Source organism: Strongyloides ratti (assembly GCF_001040885.1).
Source record: "Strongyloides ratti genome assembly S_ratti_ED321, chromosome : X".
Classification (NCBI taxonomy): domain Eukaryota; kingdom Metazoa; phylum Nematoda; class Chromadorea; order Rhabditida; family Strongyloididae; genus Strongyloides; species Strongyloides ratti.
Genome location: NC_037309.1, coordinates 1,401,043 through 1,423,299, shown reverse-complemented (window position 1 = coordinate 1,423,299; position 22,257 = coordinate 1,401,043). Strand labels below are relative to the sequence as shown.

General features: G+C 21.4%; 6 protein-coding genes across 6 annotated transcripts; 3 read left to right on the top strand and 3 right to left on the bottom strand.

Annotated features, from left to right (window-relative positions):
- Positions 1 to 944: 944 nt before the first annotated feature.
- SRAE_X000029700 (Lamin Tail Domain domain and Intermediate filament protein family and Intermediate filament, ifa/ifb family-containing protein) lies at positions 945 to 2,750 on the bottom strand (the record flags this gene model as incomplete). Its single annotated transcript, XM_024644625.1, has 2 exons — positions 945 to 1,214; positions 1,266 to 2,750. The coding sequence occupies 2 exons, from the start codon at positions 2,748 to 2,750 to the stop codon at positions 945 to 947; spliced, it is 1,755 nt and encodes a 584-aa protein (XP_024510165.1).
- A 7,253-nt stretch (positions 2,751 to 10,003) lies between these two features.
- On the bottom strand, positions 10,004 to 10,582 carry SRAE_X000029600 (Hypothetical protein; the record flags this gene model as incomplete). The annotated part of the gene is made up of 3 exons (XM_024644624.1): positions 10,004 to 10,120; positions 10,163 to 10,200; positions 10,255 to 10,582. The coding sequence occupies 3 exons, from the start codon at positions 10,580 to 10,582 to the stop codon at positions 10,004 to 10,006; spliced, it is 483 nt and encodes a 160-aa protein (XP_024510164.1).
- Positions 10,583 to 11,594: 1,012 nt separating this feature from the next.
- Positions 11,595 to 13,358, bottom strand: SRAE_X000029500 (Hypothetical protein; the record flags this gene model as incomplete). The annotated part of the gene is made up of 3 exons (XM_024644623.1): positions 11,595 to 11,766; positions 11,824 to 13,250; positions 13,296 to 13,358. 3 exons carry the CDS (start codon positions 13,356 to 13,358, stop codon positions 11,595 to 11,597), a joined length of 1,662 nt encoding a protein of 553 aa, XP_024510163.1.
- Positions 13,359 to 14,240: 882 nt separating this feature from the next.
- Positions 14,241 to 15,263, top strand: SRAE_X000029400 (PQ-loop repeat-containing protein; the record flags this gene model as incomplete). Its single annotated transcript, XM_024644622.1, has 2 exons — positions 14,241 to 14,691; positions 14,749 to 15,263. 2 exons carry the CDS (start codon positions 14,241 to 14,243, stop codon positions 15,261 to 15,263), a joined length of 966 nt encoding a protein of 321 aa, XP_024510162.1.
- Positions 15,264 to 16,555: 1,292 nt separating this feature from the next.
- SRAE_X000029300 (Hypothetical protein) lies at positions 16,556 to 17,300 on the top strand (the record flags this gene model as incomplete). Its single annotated transcript, XM_024644621.1, has 3 exons — positions 16,556 to 16,592; positions 16,652 to 16,748; positions 16,793 to 17,300. 3 exons carry the CDS (start codon positions 16,556 to 16,558, stop codon positions 17,298 to 17,300), a joined length of 642 nt encoding a protein of 213 aa, XP_024510161.1.
- Positions 17,301 to 18,249: 949 nt separating this feature from the next.
- Positions 18,250 to 22,238, top strand: SRAE_X000029200 (Hypothetical protein; the record flags this gene model as incomplete). The annotated part of the gene is made up of 2 exons (XM_024644620.1): positions 18,250 to 21,778; positions 21,826 to 22,238. 2 exons carry the CDS (start codon positions 18,250 to 18,252, stop codon positions 22,236 to 22,238), a joined length of 3,942 nt encoding a protein of 1,313 aa, XP_024510160.1.
- Positions 22,239 to 22,257: the final 19 nt, after the last annotated feature.

Below are 22,257 nucleotides of genomic sequence, written 5' to 3'. Positions count from 1 at the left end.
AAAGAGTATATAGAAATAAAAAAAAAATTTATTAAAATTCTTATTAATATTATAATTATATTTTTAAAAATTATAATTTAAATGATAATTGAAACAAGATAATACATTATTTCAATTCAAATAATGAGGGAGAAAAATTTCTTTTCAAGTTTACTTTTTTAACCTTCTTAATTTTTTAATTTTTTTTTTCTTTACAATATATATTGTGTGAAAAATTTTATCCTTGACTTTTTTTTCATTAATGTCATAGTCTTTTCTAACATTTTATATTGCTTAAATATTTTTATATTAATTATAAATTTTTTAAGTATTTAATTTTTTTTTATTAAGGTTAACAATCTTGTTAATTAAAATGTTCGTCATTAATATATATTTTTTTATAAAAACAAAAACAGTTATTACACAAAATATAATAAAAATTCTTATTGATTTATTTTTATTTTATTAAAAATATTCATCACTCTATTTTAATAGAAGAAAATCATTTTTTTTTACTATACTTGAAACAACTATTAACAATGATTAAAAAAAGATACTTAAGTATAATAAATTTTATAACAACAAAATTCGCACAATATAAATTTGAAATTGTATGTATAAAAGAAGTGGCATTTTTTATTTAATGAAAGGAAAATGGGAAATATAATTGTAAGTAGCTAGATGATACTTTTTAAAAAAATTTAGTTGAATGCTTTAAATAAAAAAAAAACACGAAAGAATATTGATGTAAATAGAATGTTAAATACATAATATATTTAACATTCACTTATTTCTTTTTTTTTTGTTGTAAACTATAAAAACTTATAATAAAAGAAAAATGGAAAACTACAAGAAGACAATGTATAAAGAATGTGGAGTTTATATAGAACTTCTTAAATGTTTGTTGAAATAATTGTTAATTAAGTATCAATTTATTTAAACAACATTTTTTGGGATGAATTTCTTTATTGTCCAGTTTGAACAGTTCTTTGAGTATGTGTAGCCCTTTCTTCTCCATCCTTATTTAAGAAGGTTGTCACAACATTTGCACCAACTCCCCAAGTATTTTCTTGTTCAAATACTAATGAATGAGGTGGATTGTATGGTCCTTGTCCTTTAGCATAAATCTTTATTGTTTGTCCTGGTTTCAAGATAATATTTGATGGGAATGTATAAACAATATCTGGACGATTATCAAGTTTACGTTTCAATTTGCATTCACTAATATCTTCTTCCTATAATTATATTATTTAATTATTTATATATATTTTTTTTTATAAACATACCTTATTTCTATGTGTATTTTCTAAAACAATAAATTTACCATTAGCATCACATTCAGGAATTGTTATATTTCCTTTAGCAGCACGTTGGAAAGTGGTACGAGTTTGAACTTCTCCACGAACATTGCGAGTAGAATCAGTATCTTCTTGTTGTTGAAGAGAATGTGTCTTGACGACTTGTTCAACCATTTGGCGGAGTCCAACACGAGACTCTTCACCTTCCAACATTTTTCTATAAATAGCAATTTCAGCATCCAACATTTGTTTGGTATCCAAAAGAGCTTGAAGTTCAGCAACCAATGTTTGGCATTCTTCACGCATTCTACGAAGATTACAATCTCTATCATTAAGAGCTTGTTCATATTGTCTTTGGTCATCATTAAGTTGATAGTTAAGATTTTGTACCTCTTTCTCCAAAAGAGAATTCTTTCCTTCAAGATCAGATAATTTAGATCTAAGATCTCCAATATTATCACGCATTCTTTTAATTTCTTCACGTTGATAATTAGATTCCATAACAGTTCTATTAGCTGATCCTTGAACTTCTGATACTTTAAGTTTGTACCATGATTCCATATCTTGTTTTCCTTGTTTAGCAATATAATCATATTCATCTTTAATATCACGAATAGCAAGTGCCAATTCATTTTTAAAGAATTCACGTGTATCAGCTGGTGCTTGAGCAAGAAGTGCTTGTAATTCTTTAACTTCTTGTTCATGAACACGTCTAAGGAATTCAAGTTCTTCCATAAGTGTTTGTACTTGATTTTGGAAGTCAATTCTTCCAAGTGTTTCTTCATCGAGATCATTACGTGCCTTAATCAATTCATCGCGTAATCTAATATTATCATTTGCAAGACGTTTTTCTTCTTCTGTAAGTTGCTTCCAACGAGCACGAAGCATAGAAAGTTCATTTTGTGCATCAGCAATTGAATGTTTCCATTGAGTAATTTTTTCTTGATCAGCTTCACGACGATGTTGAATATCTTCATAACGATGTCTATATTCAGCTAAATCATCACGAAGTCTTGATGCTTTAACATCAATTTCAGCTTTTCTACGTGCAGCATCATCAATATCTTTTCTGGCTGAAGCAAGTGAATCACTAAATTTAATTTTAATTTCACTAGTATCTTTTCCCCAACGTCCACGAAGTTCTTCAAGACTAGCAACTAATTCACGATTTTGTTCTTCAAGTTTTTTAACTCTATCAATATAATTTCCAAGACGATCATTTAAACCTTGCATCTCTTTTTTTTCTTTAGTTGTAGCTTCTAAGAATGATTGAGCAGCATTAGCACTAAGAGCAGGACTAATTCCAGCAATTGAAGCTGATCCCATTTCAGTTACCATTTTTAAAACACGACCACCACCACCAGATCCAGTTGAATAACTACCAGATTGTCTTGTTTGACTTCTTACGGCAGTACGTGGTTGAATGGTAGATCTATATTGAATTTCATAATCAGAACTTTCTTTTTGTGCCATGTTAAGCTATTTAATAAAAAAAACAAAATGTTTTTTTTTTTTAATATATACTATAAAAATAAAAATTAATAAATTATAAAAATTTTTTTATCAATGTAAACGTGTAGAAAAGAAAAGATTAATAAATAAAACATTAATAGATTCTTTTATAATGACTATAATATAATTGATAATGCCATTATCAGTACATTAATATTATCACAAAAATAAATGGAGAAATAAATGTAAATGAACATAAATTAGTTATTTAAACATTTCTTAAACATAAAGATAAACTTTTTTTAATATTATAATAATAAAAAAAATTAAATGTTGATGTTATATATAAAGAAAAAAAATTATTACAAAATATATATTTTATATATTTTAAAATAAATGATAACTTTTGTAAAATATATTCATTTGCGATTAAATTATCAATAATGAAGTAACTTCGTATATATATATATACAATATATTTACATAAAATAATAAATGAAACTTCTACATAAATGATTAATCCTCAAAGTTAAAAAGATGGAGCAAGAAATGTTGGTAAAAAAGATTTGCTCCAATTGACTGTTCAAACTATTATACAGTTAATCACTATAACAATGTACTTAAATAATGTAGCCATTTTGCATACAATACGCAAATTGTATTAAAGTCTTTAAAAACAGGTATGGTATAGAAGCTTAGAATTAAAGATACAATACACCTTCCATTAAAAATATTAAAAGTAAAACGAAAATTTTAAATCAAGTGTATTTGTTTGATTTTGCATAAAGAAGAAATGACTAAAAAAAAAATAATATATATATATATATACATATATATAAATTTAAAATATAATTATATAAAAATGTTATTTTTAAGATATATTAAAGTTTTAATATAATAAAAGAATGGAGATTTAATGATTATACTAATAGTGGTATAATTAATTATTATTTGATGCCCTTAAATGGTATGGCAATGACACAAATTATAATATAAATCCAACACCATAATATACATTCCACCTTGAATTTTATATATATATACATATAAAGATATTAATAGAGAACGTTTATTGTATAGTGATGTGATCAAGTAATACCCCCCTTCATAATCATTTTAAAATAATAACTTTTTTTTTTTTACTTTAAAATCAACAGTATAACTACTATTGCCATCTCACATTAATTTTGTTTACTTGATTTATAGTATAAAAATTATTATAACATTTACCAATATACAATAACCTAAAGATGTATATTTCTTTTCATAGTTCATAACATTACTTTTAACTATTTAATAAATTTTAAATGTATAATTATATATATATATTTCATTATATTTTTTTTTTAATATATAAAAGTTCTATGGTTATACAGTCCATTAATAATACAAAAATGTCAATATCAAATTATATAACTATATAATAATATTAGTTTAATGTTAAGGTATAATATATTTTTATAAAATAATTTATATAATAAAATTAGGATTAATATATAAATGTTAACAAATTTTTTTTTATTTGCTAATTTTAAAAATATACTTTATTTTATGTCTTCATCTCACATTAAGGTAAATATCTAAGGAATACATTCTTTTTTAATAAATTTATATATAAATAAAATGATATCAATGTTCCGAAAATTTTTAATATATATAATCTAGTTTTTTTTTTTTTGCCCATGTCAATATTTTTATGTTATATTAATAAAAAAATATATAAAAATGAAATTTTAAGAAATAAATTATTTATACAAATATTAATTATTATATTTCTTTTCTTTTTAAAGACATTCAATTTAAGTATTTAACAATAGTAATAAATATATAAAAGTATTATTAATGTTAAATATAAATAACTTTTTTTTTAAAGAAAATTTAAAAAGTATGATTAATTGCAAACAAATATATTAATTTTAGAATATCAAACATTAAATTTTTAACAAAAAAAAATTGATATGTATATATTTATTTTATAAAATCATAAGTAATATTAAAAAAAAATGTTTAATAATTTTAATTTAAGAGAGCTTTAGAAATAAAAATATTATTCTATTGCATAATAACTTTTAATACTGATAAGGAAAGTAATAAAATATTTAATATAAAGGTAAAATTGTAAACTATTAAAATAATCTTAAATACTCATTGATAATATATATGTAAATAATCATGAAGTATAATAATTTTTTTTTAAAATTGTACCTCAATACATAAAAATTTTACATTATTAAAATAATAGTTTTAAATGTTTCATAACTTATATTTCATAATTTATACTAAAAATGTATATTAGTATTTTGTTAATACTATTTAATAATGATTTGGTGTTATATAATATGGTGACATGATCTGGAATAATATGATTCTGAAACTATTATTATAAAATGATAATGACATTTTTCCAATGAGTAATTATGGTTTAAAAATAAAAATAATATTTAAATTATGGATAAGAGAAAATAAACAAAAGTTTAAATTATATATTTCTTTAATAATATTGTTAACTTCATTCTTTATATTACAAAAATACTTCAAATTTTTGTCTATTGTAGTATTTTATAATAATCTATTTAAACAAAAAAAGAAAGATAACTCGTAAAAATGGAATATTTTTTTTAAAATAAAAATTTATAATTTTAAATGTGTTATATATATGTTTAGAAGAATGATATTAATAGAAAATAGATTTCAAATTATATATAAAATTTAACATAAATACCAATAAAGTCACTTTTTAATCCTTATATACTCAAAATCCATAACAATTATAATGTTAAGTAACTATGCATCTAGAGTGATTAAATAAATCTGAAAATTAAATAACTGTAAAATGATAATCTTTTTATACAATATAATTTTAAAACATGAATTATTTTGATAAACAAATAAATGTTTTTGATTAAAAAAAAACAATCAAAAATTTATATTATTAATGTATTAAAATATAAATCTATTTATATGATTATATATTTAACTTTTAAAAGTAATAAATATCAATGAAGAAGTATAACTTTTAAATACCAATTTATTTAAAAAATTTGAATGAATCATTACTCCTACTGATAGGAAGGTGTTAAAGAACTGAGTCACATTTAAATAGAAGTTTGTCATTTTAAACATATCTTTTCTAAGTAACTCTTATTAATAGGTGTTGCAATCTAAGAAGTAATTTTGTAATTATATAGGTGGAGTCAAAAATATTAAAAAAAATTTTTTTTAAATACTTTTTTTTTTGAAATTTCTAAACAAATATTTAATTGAAAAATAGAAATATTTGGAATATAATTAATTTAAGAAAGAATTTTTTTATGAACTAAAAATTTTAAGTAATTCTCATAACCTTTATCTAAAAATTTTGTTAAAAAAAAGTTTTTATATTACATTTAAAGAAAAATATTGTAATAAATATATTTGTTTATAAAGTTACTGTGAAATGATAGTTAATCAAATATTACCATTAAGAAGAAAAGCAGAGATTTATACAAATTTATTAAAAAAAGATAAGCTCTTTTGTATATATAGTAAAAGAAAATATTGTTAACATTAAAATTTAATTAAAGTAAATAGAATATAATATATTATACAACTAAAAAAAGTAATTTCTTAATAAAAATGACATCAAAAGTTTTTGAATAAATTATTTTAATTTCTTAAAATTAAAATATTTTTACATTATAAATAGTAAAATCATTTTATAACATTGTAAAAATTTTAAGAATAATTAAAATGAAAATATGTAAATTTACCTTGTAAATGTATACATATATATATATAAGACACAATAAAATACAAAATACTTTTATTTGTTTGATTTATTTTATTCCAAATACCTTTTAAATAAAAATACATATTCATGAAAACTTTTTATCATTAATCAAATAAAAACCGTGATTATAAGAATGTGTTAATCTTAAATATAATTAAAAAAAAAAAACTTTGGTAATTAACATCTTTTATCCTTAGTCATATAAAGATAGACAAACTTTCAAATTAATTTCTTATGATGGTATGAGCAATTATGCAGAAAAGATTAGTGTATTTCATCAATATTATTAAATTAAAAATATGACACATTTTAATTAGTCACTTTAAATAAATAAAAAAAAATAATTTCTTTTATTTTTATCTTTTATTTACAAATAAATTTTTTATATTATGGTAATTTTTTTTTTAAAAAAAAATTTTTAATAATAAAAAATTATGATTGATAATTTCAAGTTATCCTACATGTTTGTTAAAAAGATATATATATAGTTATAAAAATTATTGTAGATTTTATAAACAACTCATGACCTATTCATCTTTTTTTAACTATTTGCTTTCAGTATTCATGAAAATGTAGATACAATATATAATAATAGAAGCATGACTTTTTAACAAAAGTTTAGTTGAATGATAATCAAATAAATAAACAAAGTGATAAAATCACTAACAATTATAAAAGTTCAACTTTTGTATAAAATAATTTTTTTAAATATATTAGAATATGGTAAATAAATATTTAATCGTATTGAAATTTAATGGTTTTAAGGTAAATTTATATATAAATTACTAGAAATTTTTTTCCAACATTTTTATTATAATACATTTTTATTATAATACATTTTTTTTATATACATTTTATTTATCTTCCTAAAAATTTCTTAAATATATTTAAATAATATTATAAGTTTTAATACCTATAAAGTTGATAATAATATTAATAAATCAGATTAATATTATTTAATTTTTAGTTTTTTATTTTATTATAATACTGATTAAAAAGGAATTAAAAAAATGATAAATATTTAAGTAAAAAAAAATATATGATGACTTACAATATGAAACTAGAAATGTTTGAAAGTATAAATAAAAAAATACTTTTTTTTTAATAGTAATATTGATAAATGAACAATAAAAATATTTAAATATTATTATTATTATTATTTAGAGATAAACATAAAAACAAGTAAGAATGGATATATATATATATTTATAAATAATGATAAATAAAAGAATTTTCCAATACTAAAAGTATTAATTCCTCATTAAAACATTATTTGGGATTAAATATTTAAAAGTTTATTATAATATTTATACTTATATAATATTACAAAAACAATGCAACAAAGGCGTTTCTTTTGTATATAATATTATACATATTACTATTTTTTTTTTCTTATTTTAGTATAAAAATCAAGTTATAATAATGATCTATTTATTGTATAGCAATATAGGTAATTTTAGAATAATTAATTATTGAGATACTAAAATAAATTTCTATCGTAATAAATTAAATTCACTATGAGTGATTTAATTGACAATGAACAAAAAAATTTTTATAAAATCTATTAGAATGTATAATAAAATTATTTTTATAAATCATCACTTGTTTTATTTTTATATTATTAATTACTAATATTGTGAAAATTGTAATTTTAAGGTAAATAATTATATTTGGATCATTAAATAAAATTAATGTATTAAAATAAATAAGAATTGAGAAAATATTTTTAATGTTTAGTAAGATGTATTTATATATTAATTTATTTAATATGTCATATCTTTAAAGTAAAACTAATTAGTTAAAATATAAAAATTTTTATAATAATGATTTGTGAAATAAAATTCTTATATATTTATACATATATATAGTGATGACAAAAGTATTTATTAATTGTTAAAATTTTTAAAATTACAAAATTTTCTCTTTATCAGCTTCACATCCCACACATTCCAAAGTTAGTCAAAAAGATTATTTCATTATTTATATAAATTTTCAAGTATTTTAACTAATATTGTAATATTTGACAATATGATTAAGGAAAAATAAAGCTTCTGATATAAAGTACAAAGTGTATCTTAAAATAATCAACAATTTACTATTAAAGTTAAAAGAAATTATTTATTATTCAATAACTTTATTAAAAAAAGATTTTTTAAAGACTTGAAATTCCTGAAAATATAATCAGTAAAGATGATTATTTATCAAAATTATTAATGAATAACTTTAAAAGTAATTTAAAATATATAGTATTCAAAGAACAAGATATATTTTCTTTACATAATGATAAGATTACTTTAATATACATACACATCAGCAATTTTATTAAGAATTCAAATTAATTCATTCTTATTAATAAAATTATTAATAGGTAAACTATAAATTTATTTATTTACAACTATTTATAACATTTTTATTTCTAAGAAAGAATGTTACAAATTGATAAATACATATAAAACTTTTTTAACCAAAAAATTATAAATCGAAAGTAAAGAATTGACAAAATTAAAAGTTATTTATAACTGATAATAAATTTGATATTGATAATTATATATATATAAAGTTAATAAATTGTTAACTATTTAAAAATAATGATAATAAATAATTATAAAACTAACATGATAAAACTTTCAAGGATGTCCTTACTTATAAATTTATATGACGTTCAAATGAATAAGATTATTTTGTTTACTTTCAATAAAATATTCCATATATATATATATATATATATATAAATATATTTGTATATACATTTTGATTGATTGCAATATTTTTAATTTTCTTTTTATAAAACAATTTTTACAAAAGAATAAATAGTTTTATTCAAAGAAATTTTAAATTACATTTTAACATATAACTTTAAATAGAACAACAAAACCTTTTAATATAAATATTTGGTGGTACAAAAAAAAATTATTTTAAAATGAATGAAAAACTCTTTATTATGTCAACTTGATTACAAAAAAAAAAATATAAAAATTTATTTATATATATTCAAAATATTATTTGTCATTTATTTATTCTTTAATTTATATTACATTTAATCTTTTATTTTTTGTTACAAAAATTGATCTTATACAATTAAAAAACATTAATCTTTATAATAAATAATAATTATGATTGGAATTACTTCTTTTAAATAAATACATTTTTTAACATAAAAAAAAATATAATTATGTTTAAAAAAAATAATTTTTATATAATAAAAAGAGTAGCCAACATTTAATAATATTTTTAATCAATATATAAAAATAAAAAATTTATGTAAAATTAATAATTTTGAAGCGTAATTTTTGTTTCATATTAAATTCATTTTTAATAAATAAAATATTATATAATTTTATTTAACATTCTTAATTATAATATGTTTGAAATTTTCTTCTTTTTTTTTTCTTTACCATTTATTCATTAATAAAACAACTTTCATGTCACAGAATTTGAAAAGTACATCTAATTTTATATTTCTTTTAAATAATTGTGTAGTAAAAAAATATAGTAAATTATTAATTTAATAGACAATTTCATGTGTTTTTATATTATTAGCGCTTTGAAGAGATATATAAAATTTTTTAGTGACACCAAGCGAAATAATATGAATACATACTGATGATAAAAGAAAAGCCATCTGATATATCATTAAAATTTCAACAGAAAATGTGAATCTTACATATAATGGTATTTTTAAAATACATGCCAAAAATACAGCTAAAATATTAAAGATATAATATTACATTTGACTATATTATTTTTAGAACTTACAAAATCCCAGAAGGTTAATTATAATATCAATGAATAATGAAACAATATTAGGTATTACAAGTAATGATTGTTTAAATTTAAAAGCACAAAATTTGAGACATAATGTTAAAATAGAAAAAGTAGATGAAGCTATTTGCCAACCAAGATAATACTCAACCCAAGTTTTTATCCAGATATTTGGTTTTATTTTATAAAAGCGATCTTCATTTTCAGTTTTATTTTGATTATTAAGTTGATTTAAATAAAAAGTAGTTCCGGAAAAAATATGTGAACCAGTAAAATGTTGGTAAATAGGATCTGATATAACAGTAAAATCTTCATTTTGCATCTTTATTAATATCATTATAGTAGTTGTTAATATAAGTAATTGAAGAATCCATTGTATAGAAATAAAATATAAATTGGTAGCAAAATTTTCCATTTTTTTTTTAAAATAAAAATATATCAAATTTGAAGATTTAGAAATTATCTTATTAAACTACTATTTTCATGTTACCAAGGATATTTAAAGAATAAACCAAAAATAAAAATTTAGTAGATGCTAAGCAACTATAGATAAATTAACTAAAAAAATTTAATAAAATAAATTTATTAATGTTTATATTTTAGATAAAATATAATATAGTATTCTATAACCACTACCTTAATGAAAAATTCTTCTTTTTTGCTAAATTTATAAATGATATAAAAGTTGAAATGTTAATTTTAATTTCAAATTTATATGTACATATTAAATGAAAAAATTAATCATCTGTTGTTTTTTTTTAAAAGCAAATAAAATTCTTTAAAAATTTTATTTTAAGTAAACTTATAATATAATATATGTAGTATATTTTAAAAAAAATTATCTTACTTTATTATCATAAAAAATTATTATAAAAAAATTACTTTATAGTTAAAGTATAAAAAAAATTTAATTTATTAAAATTGTTCATTTATAGATATTTGTTAATGGCAATAAAATTTTATATTTCACAGTTAAGTTTTATACCTTAAACAAAAATTAATTTCTATTTAAAAAAAATATCTTTAAGAAAGTAAGACTATACAATATGATGTGTTTTTTTTTTTGCCAGTCTACAAGACCAAGAGGCAAAAGGAAGTAATAATAATATTTCTCAAAGCATGATTATAAAATTTTTAAGAAGGAAAAACAAATGTAATATAATTATTTTTTTAAATATATTAAAATAATTTATACCTCAACATATATGAATCATGAAAATGTTTTTTATTAATAGTTGTATAAGATTAATAGTATATAGATATTTTAATTAATATTAAGCAATGCTTTATTTATGTTTTAGTGGTTACAGATAAAAAAAAAAGTTGAAATGACTTTACAATGCTTCTGAACCTTTTTTAGCCTCCTCTAAATCTTCTTGATATCCTATTTTTAATGATTTTCTTTCTTCTCTATCAATATCTCTAAAAGATGAAATCATATCACGATCATTAATTCTTCTCTCATTTTCTCTCCAACGTGCTCTGTCATAATTTTTTGCTATGCCTCTAAAAATATTAATTAAAAAAAAAAATAAAATAAATAATATAAAATAAATGATATACCTTAATGCTTCTTTCATTGTTTTACGATCTGGAACTTCCTCTTCAAATTCATCATCAATAAAATCAGCTAAACTATCCTCAGAATCATAATCATCAACATAATTATCATCATATGATCTCTTATTTTTTTTGCGAATGGGTTTATCAAACATTCCGTGTGATCTTTTGCGACCATTTTCAAAATTTCTATCTATCTTATAGTTGTTACCCTTTTCTTTCGGTGTCAATTTTTTATCCTTTTTTTTATCATTATATAATTCTGTTTCTTTATTACGTAGAATTTCAACTTCTCTCATAGCCTTAAAAATTTCCTGTTTTTTACGTTCACGTTCTTGTAATGCACGAATCTTATCCATTTCAATGTCACTTTTTTTATTTCCTTTATTGTTTAATGATTTTGAAGAATTTTTTTCTAATTCCTTCATTTCTCTTCTTTTTTCTGATGGGCGTTTAAAAATATCTGACACATTAGATTTATGTCCATCTGTTTTACTTAAATGTTTATTATTTGTTGATATAGAAGGAATTATTTTAGATACATTTTTTATTGTATTAATATTGTTTTTATTATGTGAAATTTGACTCTTAATTTTTTCATCATTCATTTTTCTTGAATAGTCTTCTTTATTAGTTAAAGTCTTATGACGATAATCATCTAGCTTATTGGAAATATTATAACTTTGTTTTTTGTCATCTTTTATTTTTTGTTCATTTGAGGGATATTTTTTTTCTATTTTTTGAAAATTATTAGAATATTTTGAATCATTATTACTATGTGAAGTTAAAGAACTTTTTTTATAATCCAATGATTTTTTTTCTTTTTCTTTATCAATTCTATTTGACTTTTCTACTTGTTTAGATGTTTCACCTTTTTCAGATTTATTAAGTGTAGCTTTTTTAAGTATATCAATAAATGATAAATTTTGCCCTTGTGATATCTTTGTTTGATTTTGTGCTTCTTTTTTGGCTTCACTTTTTCGTTTTTCACGACTTGCCAAATCTTCAACCATTTCATCGAAATTAATAGCTTTTTTGGATGTTTTAGCTGCAGCTGTAATTTTTTTATTCTTACTTAACTGTTCACGTAATTTCTGTGCTTTTAATGCACCATGAGCAAATTTATCACATTGCCAGTCTGTTGTTAAGTTATCTTTCTCTTTTTCATTTTGAAGCTTTCTAAGAACATCAACATCAGAACCGTATCTTTCTTGCATAATCAACAAGTCCATACCAAATTCTTTTGACATTCTAGCAGTTACACGTCCTTTATTTTTTTTAACTGCTTCCCGAATTCTTGCATCTAAAGCTCTTTCTTTGGCTTTTAATTCAAATATCTTATTTCTTTCACTTCTTTCCTTTCTCTCAGCTTCATACTCAGCAATTTCTCGTTCCTCAGCAATTCTTTTAGCACTTTTATATTCTTTCGCCTAAAATTACAACATTTTAGCTATGGTAAAATATTAAAAACTGACAACTGGTTTAGCTTTTGTTGTTGCCTGTACTTGACCAAGAATTTCTCCCAACAAATCATCCATGATATTATTTTCATAAAATCAACCCGTTAGACACCTAGAATTATGATTAATAATTGTAAAATTCTTAAATAATTAACTATTTATATAAATTTAATAATAATAACTATTTGTTTATAGATTTTATAAAAATGTTGCACGACTCTGTTATGTAAGCGTGTTTGTTAAACACTATCTAGAGTAATGATTTAATCAATCAGTTAGAAATATTTAAGCAAAAAAAAAAAAAAAATAATAATAATAATTACGTTTGAAGTCTTTTATTTAGAAATTATACCGATATGTTTGTATTTTAAAGTATAAATATTTAAATATACTGATAATACTATATCTCTAAATATAAAAATATGAATGTGTTGTTAACGAAGAATTGGAATTATGAATGAATTCGTTGTAAGATGATTGATTATATTTATTTTTATTATTATTTATACAATATTATCTAATGCCAATTAATTATAAGTAAAGTTCTACAAAATCAATAATCATTACTAATTACGTTATATAATTATATAAATAGAAAATTAAAGGAAAATTCTGATTACTTTCTTTGATATATAAATGTTTCACTGAAAACTTTTTATATTTATATTTTATCATTATATGATTAAATTTTTACTATCAAAAATATATTTTATCCATACTCTAATTATTGACTGATATGAAAAATATTAATAAATTGATAAAAAATTTTTAACTAGTATCTATATTACTTAATATGGTCAGTTTTGTGAATTTTTGATAATATCATGTCATTCAATTTTATTTTATTTCCCTAAATGACCAAATTTGTTTTATAACTATTTTAACTTTTATTTACAATTTTTTTAATATTTTTTTAACATTTATAGACTAACCATTTAATTGTAATATTTGTCATTAGAAATGATTCATAAATATTTCACGCTTCCATCGTTAACTGGAAGTTATATTCTTTCAAATATAAATGAATCATTTATTACTGAAACGGTTGGTAATTCAACAGATAAAGAATGTCCTGATGGAATAAAATGGATTCAAAATGTATTTGGTGATTGTGTTGATTCACCATGGAAATTTATAGGTTTTGTTATTGGATTTGTTTCACTATTACTTTGGCTTTTACCATTAATACCACAACTTTATCATAATTATAAACAAAAACGGTGTAATGGTCTTTCTATATATTTTCTAGTATTTTGGTTTATCGGTGATTCATGTAATCTTTTTGGATCAATATTAACTAATCAACAACCTTTACAAAAAATTATTGCTTTGTATTATATATGTCAAGATTGTATATTGCTTCTTCAATACATTTATTATGAACATTTATATTCAACTATTAATGGTATAGGTATGTATTTTATATTATTATTTAAAAAATTATTTGATTAACCTTTTATTTTTTTAGGACGTGGATTTAATCAAGTAGATGGTGTTGAAGAACAACCATTAGTCATACCAGCTTTGTTTATGGGAATATCTAGTGCATCATTACTTACTGGAAATAGAATAACTAATTATAAATATTATAATACAACTGATATGATTGGAGATGAGCATGCATTTATTGGAAAATTTATATTAGAGCATGCTGAAGGAATAGGATTTGTAATAGGAACAATTGGTGCACTTTGTTATTTGGCAGGTCGAATTCCACAAGTTATAAAAAATAATGAAAGACAATCATGTGAAGGTCTTTCAATTCATATGTTTTATATTATTGTCGCTGGTAATTTGACTTATGGTTTATCTGTTCTTTTTGAAGCCACAGGTTGGATGTATTTGTTAAGACATTTACCTTGGTTGATTGGATCACTAGGTTGTTGTATATGTGATGCATATGTCATTAACCAATATTATTATTTTGAAAAAATGAATCGCCAAGAAGATACGCAAACAATAAATGAAACAGTTGATGCTTAAATTGTTTTAATAACTTATAACTATTGTATTTATGTTGGTTTATTAATCCTTTTTATTATTCATTCATCATTATATTAACACTTATAATTTTTTTATTTCATAAACTACTATCAATTGCATAGTAAAATTTATATTGATTTTTTGCAAATGAATTTTGTTTACCATTCATTAATTTGTATTCAATTTTTTTATATACCAATATTATTATAAATAATATTTACTTGGATATCTGTTTGTTATAAAATAAATGGTGTAAGAAAATGTAAAAGATTTTATTACTTATACTTTTTTTGTTTTTTTTTTCTATAAAAAAATTATTTCTTAAATTTAATAAAAATATTAAATAAATTTTAACATATACTTTCTTATAAAATATTAAACCAATATGAAATAATTACACTTTTTTTTATCTATTGACTGTTATAAGGTCTACTAAAATATATAAATATTATATAAAAATCTCTCTTGATTAATTAATATTATTTGTTTTTTAATTATGTAATTAATTCTAATGTAGTTTGGAATATGTAAGTTTCATTAAACAAATCCCAAATAGTAGTAATCAAATAATTTTTTTTACTAGAGATGAAATAATATAATTTTTATGTTTAATGTTTAAAAGTTTATCATATAACTAAAACCTATTATTATAATAACTTTTCATAAAACATAATCAAGTAGCTTTATTTATCTCACAATTTAAAAAAAAAAAAAGTTTATCTCACAATTTATAAAACAAATTTTTATATAATTTCATTAATTAAATTTTTGTTGAAAGCATATTAAGAAAATCAAAATGTAACAATAGAAAAAAAAAACATACAAACACATTTAATCGTGATAAGATTTGACTATTTCTTTTACATGCAAATTTCATGCTTCTCTCCTTGACTATTGTATTTTGTAAAATAAAAATATTACAAGTAAAAATTATGTTTACCATATGTATTTTACAATTTTTTTATGTTAAATATTATGATATACTTTATTGTAGATCAATCTTAATATATATTATCTTAATGAAAATAAATATAATTGTTTTATTATTAAATTTCTATAAAAAATCACTCTAATTGTAAAGAAATGAGTTAAATTTATTTCACAAAGAAAATATTTTAATTTGGACAAATGTTTCACTCCTTAAAAAATTTTTACTTGATCATCAGATTTATTAATATATTAATATTATTATTTTACTACCAATTATAGATAGAAATTTAAAGGGACAATAATAACTGTCATTTTAAACATTGTGACTGTTATTTGTTGCTTTATTTGCAACTATATTTATCATGCGTTACGAATTATCTGACATTACATTAGACCAAGGTAAGAATTTGAATATAATTATACTTATAATGATTATATTTTTTAATTTTTTTTTACAGACCAATGCAACAAAATTGAAACATTTATTGGAATTTGTAATGTTGTAGCTAGACAACCAAGAGAATATGCTTTACTATATCTTAATTATAATCATTGGTTAGAATAATCTTATATAATCATATTTTTTAATGTTTTTTTAGGGATTTAGATGAAGCTATAAAATTATTTTTTCATATTCAAGATGTTGGTATAGGAACGAGAAAGAATTTTCTGTATAATATTGAAGATGGTTACTATTATCCAGCTCTTCCTGAAATGACAGTTTTAAAAGAAACAACCATTGGTTTAGGTGAAGGTGTTTCTCCAGGAACAAGAGTTACTAAAACTTTTGAAGTTGGTAATACTGGAATTATTCCATGGCCACTTAATTGTACTCTAAGATATGTTGAGGGTGATAATTATTCGGAAAATGCAATTATTGAAATAAAATCATTAAAACCCGGGGAAACTGATATAATTAATATAACAATTGTTGCACCAAATTTTCCGGGAACTGTTTTAATTAGTCGTTGGAGGATGTTTGATTCTAGTACTGGAATGCCATTTGGTGATTCAATTTGGTGTATTTTGGGTATTGAGACAGGCGGTATCATGGATCTTACGCAAATGATAGCCGATTTAGAATTAAAGAGAAAAGGGAACTCTTAAACATAGATGGTATTCTTTTTATTCTGCACAAACATATTTCTTAAATATCTTTATTATTTTATTAATTTGTAATAAAAGTTTATTATTTAATTTTTATATTGATTTTTTTAATATAGTTTAGTCTATTTTGCAATATTATGTCTTAATAATGTTAATTATTTCATACAATCTTTTTACGTAATTAATAACATATAGCTGATTACCTCTGACCTTTTTTTTTATTTGAGCGGCAATATAACCGTTGTCCAATGTAGTAACCAATACATGTGTATGACAGTTTAACTGTCCATTGATTAAATATTGTGTGCTAATTTATGCTATAATTATTCCATTTATTCTTATTTATATAAAATATAAATATTATTTTTTTGAAAGATATTTTGCTACTTTTATTTACATAATCAATGCCGATCATTTGTTTAATTTTATCTTGAATTCTCTATTTTTTTTTCACTGTTTAAAAAAAATCTTTGTTTATATAAAAATATTGAAGATACATTTTTCCAAATAATATAATAGGCAACTTTTCTTATGTAAAATAAAGTTGCTTTTTATACCTTATTCCTCTTTAAGATAATGTTATTAATAGTTGAAGTTGGTTTTTTTTTTTCTTATCTTTTTGACTTTTTATTTCTTTATCAATTTACATTATTTTTGTAATATAGTAAAATTTCTGACTTCATATTAAAATGTACTTTTAATAGCAAAACCTGAAATGTGGTACATAATTTTTAACGTTATTATTAAAATGGTACTATAAATGCCATTTTATTGCCACGTGATTCTCAAATTATTTAATTATGTATATTTAACATATCACTAAAATATTGTTGTTATCATTTGAACGTTATTTCATTATTTTTAAATACAAATTTTATACGTACGATTATATTATTTTCATATTTTATTACAAAATATTTACCTTCTTGTTTTAGTCAGTGCAAAAATTATGCCTCGAACGCGTAGGCTTCGAAGTAGTAACATTTCTGAAGATGTCATAACATCAATTCAACTGGACTCTGACGATGAACCTATATTAAAGTCACAAAAGGAAACAAGAACTAGATCATCCATAATAAAGAATTCTCAGAATAATACAAATAGTAAATTGAATACAAATAAAAGAATAACACGCCAAACTACTTTAATGGAATTTATGAAGCCAGTTAAAATTGAAGAAAGCAGTGATACATCAGATTGTAGTTCAATTGATAATTCAAAAGCAAATAAATCTATGGGAATGAAATGTCCAAGACCAGATTTAAAACCTATAAAAGCTACAACTCGAAGAGATAATTCAAGGAATAATATAAGCAATAGAAGGGAAACACGACAAAGTGCAGCAAGTACGGCTAAAAAAAGGCAAAAAATTGCGAGCTTATCGAGTGGAGAAAGTGATACGGAATATGAATCATTTAGTGAAATATCCAGTGATGAAGATATAGTATCGAGGGGAAGTGAATATCATTCATCATACACAGATGTAGAAGAAGATGAATCTGAAACTGATGAAACTGAATTAAATCTTTCAGATAGTGTTGAGGATAATATTAATTATGTCTCTTCAGATGAAACACAGCTTGTTGATGAAACTATCAAAGAGGATGATGATACAGATCCACCATTAGAAAATATGGAAATTGAAATAAATGAAGTTTTTGAGGTAGAAGAAGATAAAAATATCAAAAAGAAAGGGAAAAGGAAAAGAGAAATAAAAAGGAAGCCTCTCACAGAAGAAGAAAAAAAAGAGAAGGAGGAACGTTTAAAACGAATTGAAGAAACTGTAAATCGTGTGTTAAATAATCCAAATATAACACTTAGTGAAGAATCTATGAAACCTCGGCCACGTTATAGTAAGGTTCATCCTCTAGTAAAATTAGTTAATGTAAATGAAACTGTTCAAATGGTGATTGATGAAGTCGCTGATAAAGATTTTAAGGAAACTTCACAACCAGTTACAAAAAAAATTATTTTAGTGAAACAAGATGAGCCTGGTCCTTTATCACCTACTGTAAAAAGTAAGAAAAAAAATAAATCATTATGTAAGGAGTCGAAAAAAAAAGTTTTACCAGTTGTTGAATCAACTTTAGTAGAGGCACCATCTAAGTCAATTATTCTATCAACTTCAGCTACACCAGAAATTAAATCAACAAAAATTGTTGGTAGGAGAGGACGTCCTCCAGGTTCACCAAATAAAAAGAGAAAAGCACCAGAATTACAAAAATTTTTGCAAACAGATTATTCTAAAGTACTAGAAAGACCGGGAATTACCGAACCTATAGTTGATGAATCAAATCCAGATAAAAACGAAATATCTACTGCTATAATTAAATTTAGAAAATTAATGAAATCAGGAACAATTAATAAACAGTCTATAAAAGATTTTAAAGATTTGCATGAAAGTTTATGTCATGTTGTTCGTGAGGTAATACATGAACATGATAGTTTACTTAGACTTGTTCCAAATGATAAATGTCGAGCAAATGATATACCAAAAATTAAAAAACGTATTTTAAAAGCAATAGGTGATAAAGTATCTGATAAATTTATTAGAAAAGCATTAAAAGGAGATGATGATTATGTACTTGATGATGTTTGGATACCAACAAATAATCCTGATGAAAGAAATAAATATCATAAAATGACTTCTGAAGGAGTTATTTCTAAATTTTATGAGGAAATAAAAGAATTTATAGAACCCCCAAAAACTTCAAAACTGGTAGAAGTGTTTAAAACTTTCAGATTAAACGATGAAATGTCGCAAAAGATATGTGAGTTTGATTATCCAACAAAAAAATATGAACCACCGGTTAATTCTGGTAAAAAAACACCAAGAAAAAGTAAAAATAATTTAACAGAAGGATCTAAAGATCCTAGTACTCCTGTTGTTAATAATGATAAACCCTCAAAAAAAATATTAGAACCTGTTAGAAAAAGTACAAGAAGAAAAACGCGTGGAGAAACTCCTGATAAATCACTTGAGAAACGTGTTACAAGGTCCCAGAATAATGCTGTAAAAGTTCCAACATATAATGAAATTAAAAGAAAACGTAAAAAAAATATTAAAAAAGGTTTATTACTTAAAAATGGATGTCGAAGATATCAAAGATTTTTTATTAAAAAAAGATTTTTTAATAAGAAAGTTGAAGTTTTTAATCCAGATTTAGCTAGTAATTATAGAGAAAAATATTTTGAATGTGTCATAGAAGTTGTACTTAACTATTTTGCTACAAATGATATTTTAGTAGATTTTAGAAATAGAAAATTTTGGGATTTTTTACTTTCAGATAGTAGTCAACTTAATAGTCTTTTCAATAACAGAATAGAGTATGTTAGAAATTTTTTAAAAAATGATTCTAATGAAGAAGAACTTCAAAAAAAAACAGATTTATTAAAATGTATTGAACTTGCAATTTCTGGTGCAACTAAAGAAAGAAATAGAAGAATAGGAAGTGATGGTATATTAAGAAATGGTCTTTTTAAAAGTGATATTATAATTGAATATCAAACTATTTATGAAGATTTTGCTTCAAAAATAGCATTAAAAGAATATGGATGGAAATTTTTTCATTTTCACAAACCAAAATGTAGGAAAATTGTTGAGAATAAAGAAACTTTTTATACAAGTGTACCAGAAAAAATGTTAATTAATCGTTTGCTTATGTCTAGATGTTTATCAAACTTAGATAAATGGAATAAATATATTGAATATTGTAAAAATCGTAATCTTCATACTTTTTTTGAAGAAAGAACTGATTTGTGGAATAAATCTGAAAATATTACTAGATTTAGTGCAGAAGAAATTCAAAAAATGACTTTAGAAACACTTAAAGAACAAATTGGGTTTTCAAGTATAAAGGAAGAAGATGAACATCGTAAATTAAAAGATTTAATATGGGAGAGAGATTATTTGGCAACAAGTGATCCTGTCACAAGAAAGTTATTTAACTTAAAAAGAGAATTGAATGAGCTTATGTATGAAAGAAATAAAATATTAGATCATGTTTTAAATTCTTCAATTGCTTTGATTGTAAGGGATGTTTTAGATAAAAAAATAGAAGAAAAAGAAGAACAATTAAAAATAAAATTTGATGCTACAAAAATTGAAAAAGAGGATGATTTAGATCAAATACCATTGAATAAAGAGTTTATGATAAAACATAGTAATGAGATTGAAGATATTAATAAACTTGGAAAAATTTCTAATTTTTTAGGTACCGTTACTGAAGACAACCAATGTAATTATGATTTTTATAAAACAAGGAATGATGGGGGGCCATCAAGTGGATTGATGAAAAAAACACAAGTTAAATATAGTTTTTTGGCAAAAGATAATGAAATATTTTATAAAAAATATCTAAAGAAAAAAAATAGGTCTAATGAATCTTCTGTTGATGAGAGTACAGAATTTACATCTGATAAAAATAAAATTGCTAAAGATTCTCATAATTCTTTAAAAAGGAAAAGAGAATTTAAAGGTAACTTTATTAGATGCAGATGCAAGGTTAAACAATAGGTATTTTAGGAGTTAAAAATGCCATACAGTCTTATGACTCTAAAAAAAAATGTCCTACAGGAATCTGGAAAAAAATAGAATCATTAAATAAAGAAAAAAATACATATTTTTGGAGAACATCTTTTGAAATACCAAATGTTGACAATAGATTAACCAGAAGAGGTCTAAAAAATTTAGAATATTCATTAAGTGCCCAAAACAATGAAAGTAGTATACATCTTTCCCCCTTATCAATTCCTGAAATAAAAAACAAAATACCAGTATCAGGAGAAAATCAAAAAAATAATGAAACATCCAGTAACAAACGAAATTTAAATCAATTACAAAAAATTATAAATGGTGAGGGGAATCAAAAATTAAAGAATTCTGATAGAGAAAATAAAATTGGAATGTCATCGAGAAAAAGAAAATTTATAACATAGAAAATTGTAAAACAAGAGT